Below are 5,662 nucleotides of genomic sequence, written 5' to 3' on the forward strand. Positions count from 1 at the left end.
GAACTCGTACCTAGTGTCTTGAAATTGACTCTGCACTCTCATTTAATTCCCATGTAGAGAAACTTTGTAAAAAGCTATCCCGGCGAATCGGAATATTGAAAAAATACAATCTTGCCTGTCCATGAGACAAAGGCTATTGTTTTATAACGCTATGATTAGATCGGTTTTGCATTATGTCAGCACAATCTGGACTAGCTGTGACAAGGGGAAGCTAGGTCGTCAGCAACATAATCGTGCTACAAGATATAGTAACACTGATTTCATTTGCCCGAGATTTAAATCGCATGACTGAAGTCATTTGTTATTTGTTATATTTATTGTTATTTATTTATTTGTTTGAGGTTGAAGTTTTGGCAGCTATTCAGCTGATGTGGACCTGCTATACCCACCCACCCATATACTCACAGAGGACAGCCACAACACCGGCGAACTTCATCCCCTACTCTTCTCGAATAGTGTGTGGGTTCTTTAACGTCCCACAGGGAACTAATGAACATGGAAGACATTTGTGAGGCGGGGCCTACGGCTCATAGTCCTTATCCGAGAAGACTTGAAAGTTTAACCATTTGCGGAAGTAATTACAAAGGTAGCACTTTCTCCTCAGTTATTTAAAGACCCTAAGTGTTGGTCCGGCCGGAGTCAAACTCACGGTCTCCCGCATGGCAGCCCGGTGCTCAACCAACTGAGCCACCGGTGCGCGGTTATCTTTATTTAAGAAATAGAAAATATGTACCGTATTTCTATCGAGTTATAGAGTTTGGGAGAACGAGAAATGCTGTGGGAACACGAGCCCCAGGCGAGTGTTTCTACAGCTTTTCCGAGTTCTCCCAAACTTTCATGAGTGTTTCTATAACTCGATAGAAACAAGGAGGTTTCTATTTCTTTTAGAAAACAACACGACGAGAAAAAGGAAAACAACTTGTTAACTCTAATTATGAAAATGTAAATTCTCTTTGCTCGCGCCATCACTACGGCAACAGCTCGTGCTAGTTCTCCGTCTCCATCGAGTTATTGAAACACGATTTTTAACCAATGAGCGCACGTAATTTCTTAGGACTGTTTTCTAAAATCTTTTAAAATCATGCATTATAGAAACATCCTTTTCGATGTACAACAGAAACTACAACATTTTATAGTTTGCTCTCAAGTTACATTTTATTTTTGTTACAATTCTTATCCTTATCATATAGATATTTTATAGTTGTGTTGATAGATATGTTAGAATTTAACATACATTTTATCTTTCAGCTATTACATGATGTACACTTCGTATAACAGTATATTAGGTTTATTATAACTTTAGATAGAGGGCCACAAGTTTATTAGCTACCAAATGAGCAAGGATGGCACAGTCGGTAAGTGCGCGGCCTTGATGCAAGAGGTATTGAGTTCGATTCCCGGATCTCGCGTCCGGTTTCGACTTCTTTCCTTTCCGTGTAGCTAAGTAGCTTTAAATACTTGTAAAACGGAGTACTGATGGAGAGGGGGGAGTAAAATGAGCTCACCGTCGACCTCAAGTTTGTCAGTTGAATTGCTGTTACGAGTTATCGACGTTAAATACGGTTACTTTACTTAATCTTTTTTACCTCAACTATTCCATGCCACCCTCTTTAAATAAAGTGTATTGTTTATTATCAGAAACCCATAAGGGTTGAAACGTGTAACGGCTCCTTGTGTGCTGGGAAACAAGCTTCTGAATTTTCAATTTGCTAAGTACCATATTTGGAACAACAAGAGCGAGGGGTTTCCAAATACGGTACTTAGCAATGAAACATTCAACCAATCAGTTCGCACTGAATATTCGGAAGCTGTGAACGCGCGTTACACTTTTCAACCCTTATGGGGTTATATATTATTTAGCAATGGGTCATTAGGTTTTCTGCTTTGTTTCATAGTCGAGCTCTGTGACGGATGGCGAGAATTACTTTTCGAGAATCCAATTTTTGAATTTCGGTGAGTATTTAGCTGGTACTTGAAAAGCATCCCCGAGTTCTCACGTCCCCACGACCCCGAGTCCCTACATCTCCGAGTCCTCACATTCCCTGTCCCCGCGTCCCCGTCTCACTTTTCGACAAAGCCCTATAAAACTGTAATAATCGTGTTATCAGACACATTTTGTTATGATTGGTTATCATTGGTCGCTGTCATGTGACCATGTTGTGTGATATTTTGATGTTATGTACAAGTACTTTCACTCTGGAGTAAATTCTCAGAAAACTCGTTTGTGTATTGGTGTCTCTTATTTACAACTCTCAATTCCGTCATGGAACGCATTACGCCTTTCTCAGAATTAAGTATTGATAGCCTCAACCTTTCAGATGTGTCGAAAGAATGGAAAGAAGCGTAGGAATTATACCGGATATCAAGCGGCCTGCACGAAAAGGACGGCTGGTATTATAAACAGGTTACAGGTTATTGTTTTACCAATACAGAAAGTACCCTAAACATTCACTGTAAAAGCTAACCTTAAGCCTAAAAACTTTTGTTTAGGCCTAATTATTCATAAGGTTTGCTTTTGTGCGTGTTTAGGATACTTTTTGTGTTGGTAAAACAATGAACTGTGACCTGCAAAAAATAAAGGCGACCATCCAAAGTCTTCTTGGGACGAAAACAAGACGCGTCCTGACAACACCACCAAATTAAACGTGCTAGCAAATATCAGAGAAAGATCAGTCCAAGGTATTCTGACAGCGCTAGAAACGTATTGCGTTCAACGGAGACAGAATGACAACCAAGAAGCAAGACCATACTGTTATGTTTTTGAGTGTGAGAGAGTCCAATACACGCAAGATGGCGCATCAACAGGGCAGAATGTTTTATGTGAGCGCATGGTAATACAGGCAACCGCTGAGCCATACGCAGGCTCGTAGAACAAATAACCACTCGCTATAACACCTCCCTCTGGAGATTTGTTTTTGGTAATAACCTTAATGATCAAGAAAATAAACAAATCATCAACGTTCAAAAACTGACAATGAGTCAATAGCAACAACAGGTGCTAAAATTCATATCTCGGCCAAATTTCAACGAAACTCAATCAGATTCAAGTTCATAACAAGTTCAAATTCACATCTCCTCAAGTGTGTTTTGAGTGGTCCTGGTCCTCAGTCGTTTTGGAGTACAGGATGTCCAACGGGAACAGGATCAGTCGAGGCAAGAATTACCTCCCGTAGAGCTGATTTATCCGGTTGATATGAATTGACTTCAGTTGGGGTAAGTGGTTGAGGATCTGGGTCGGCTGGGGTTGCTGTCTCAAAGAATTGGGCACCTGACTCGGCTGGCTTAGTGTCCACATGCCGGCGCCAAACTCGCCCATTATCAAAGCGAACGCTGTAATCCTGTAAGTGTGATGAAGGGTGCTCTTCTACTCAGTTCCAGGTTGTCATCTTTGTCCCGTGTCCTGATACATGGTCACGTGCAAGGACTGGTTCACCGACAGCGATTTGTCTGAACTTGGCGTGCGTGTCATGGTGCATCTTCATCTTCCCTTGCGGACAGGAGACATGAGTGGTGAGATTTGGCCTCACTAGAGAGAGACGTGTACGTAGTTCCCTCTTTAAAAACAGTTGGGTAATACTAAAAGTGGTCGGGGTGGCTGACGGGAACGGTCGCTTATATTATAAACGAGAGCTTTCAATTGGAGAGTTTAATTGACATTTAAAAAGGGATTTTACATTGGTGGGCGTAAGTAAAGCTGGTCTACGAGAGTGGTCGCAGGGACAGCTTTGACTGTAATTGAAGAGTTACAATGAAGTCAACCTTCACCTCAAATTGCCTTATGTTTTACCATGTAATCTTGAAGTCTTCCTTCTCATAATTATTAGGGACCTTCAGATCAGAGGACGAAGACGACTACGAGTACGAGTTTTGGAGGCCGACATTTTTCGAAGTGCGCGTGCTCAGAACGGAAAACTGGTACTCATAGTCGTCTTCGTCCTCCGGTCTAAAGGTCCCTATTTTATTTGCTGTTCTAAGAACAATTTACGCAGCATTTTCATAGCCTTAGGCTATTTAAGCCTAGTACATGTAATATTGGGTATTAAAATGACTCTACCTATCAAACCTAAAAGGAATGTAATTAACTTTCACTTATGTTCTATGATGTCTTTAATTTCTGATTATCCTCGATTTCCTGCATCAACAATATTTCTCAGACTGATTTTATTTTGTCTTTAAATATTTTTTCATCATTGTGGCATATTTTTGCTGTAGTTTGCTCTACCAGGGTCCTTAAAATTGAAGTGAAACTGTAATACATAGAACTAGAGGAATTCAATATAACCTAAGCCGCCGGGATCAACACCAACATTTCGCTTTTAGAGGACGCACCCTTTCTTTTTCGCTTCTAGGAGACTCTTCGTCATCTAAGAGAGTAGGGCTACATGGTACGTACAGAAGTCCGTAATTGCATTTCACGAAGTTCGATGGCATTAACCGTGGTATTACGGCATGTAATTTTCTTTAGGAGAAACACGTAGCCCCGTCGGTAACCAGAACTTGCAAATGCGTATATGAAAGGATTTACAGCAAAGTTGAGAAGCGTGAGGTACTGTGTCGCATAGTGGAGATCAATGATGAAAGCATTGTTTACTTCGCTGTATTTCATAATTAGCAAAATTCCGTAAGGAATAAAAGCCACAAAAAATATCAATGTGAGAATTATCAAAAGCCACACCAATCTTCGCTTTTCTGTGATTTCCTGTCGTGTTGCTCGTCTTTCTCCGTTGTTGTTGAAGATGGTTTTGTTGATGTACATGCCATATATGATAAACGAATAACAAAACATGATTATCGTAAAAGGAATAAGGGCAAGAATCACTACAAAACAGTAGATGTAGATTACTATACCCTCCCTTGCATCACCATGGCTACAGATTTCCTTATCGTCAGGTTTATATGCAGTAGTAGCGAATAGTGGCGTCACGAGAGCAAAGGAGGCTGACCAGATTCCTGTAATAACGCAGGCAATCCTTTCAGAAGTTAGTCTGCGAGATGATGTCAGCGGTTTCACAAGGGCCTGATACCTTTCTATTGCTAACAACGTCAGTGTCATCACTGTCACTAAAAACGACACCAAAGACACGTTATTGGTGTAAATGAATTTACAAAGGAAATTTAATGCAGCACTTGTGAAGGAAGGTGGAGACGAGAACCTTGATAGAATAAAGTGTACAATCGTAAAGAGCAGCGTAATAATATCTGCTAAAGCAATATTGACGAGGAGATAGTTGGTTGTTGATCTCATCCCACGGATGGCCTTCACCACTGCTATGACCATTGAATTACCGATGATACCAACACTAATAATAATGAATATAATAACCAACGTCATAGTCCGTTCAGTGTACTGGTCTGATTGGCTCAGCTGCTGGGAGCTGTTGTTGCTCGACTGGGAAGCCATGCGTGCCAATGTTTTCCAAAATGAGGTATCACTGACTGACTGGAGTCTACAGGAAGATAGGAAGGAAGTCAAAATAACCAAGGAAAGAAAGGAAGGGGAGAAGGAGGAAGGGGGGGTTTGGGAGCTGAAATCCTCCTAGAGTCACATTTTGGCACTCAAAAGGCTCAGATAGCATTTTTGGGTAGCGAATAGTTCCCTGGGAAAACTCGTGGAAAGTGTAAATGTCACCTAGCGATTTATCACTTTCTCATTCTCGTTCTC

General features: G+C 41.0%; 1 protein-coding gene across 7 annotated transcripts in view; it reads right to left on the reverse strand.

Annotated features, from left to right (window-relative positions):
• Positions 1–1,148: 1,148 nt before the first annotated feature.
• LOC138051104 (galanin receptor type 1-like) overlaps positions 1,149–5,662 on the reverse strand; it is a 13,443-nt gene continuing 8,929 nt past the window's right edge. For all 7 annotated transcript variants that reach the window (XM_068897246.1, XM_068897247.1, XM_068897249.1 and 4 more), the window contains one exon: positions 1,149–5,447. In XM_068897246.1, coding sequence (XP_068753347.1) covers positions 4,379–5,447 — 1,069 coding nt within the window. In that variant the 3' untranslated portion in view covers positions 1,149–4,378. The remainder of the gene's footprint in view (positions 5,448–5,662) is intronic.

This window comes from Montipora capricornis, chromosome 6, assembly GCF_036669925.1.
Source record: "Montipora capricornis isolate CH-2021 chromosome 6, ASM3666992v2, whole genome shotgun sequence".
Taxonomy (NCBI): domain Eukaryota; kingdom Metazoa; phylum Cnidaria; class Anthozoa; order Scleractinia; family Acroporidae; genus Montipora; species Montipora capricornis.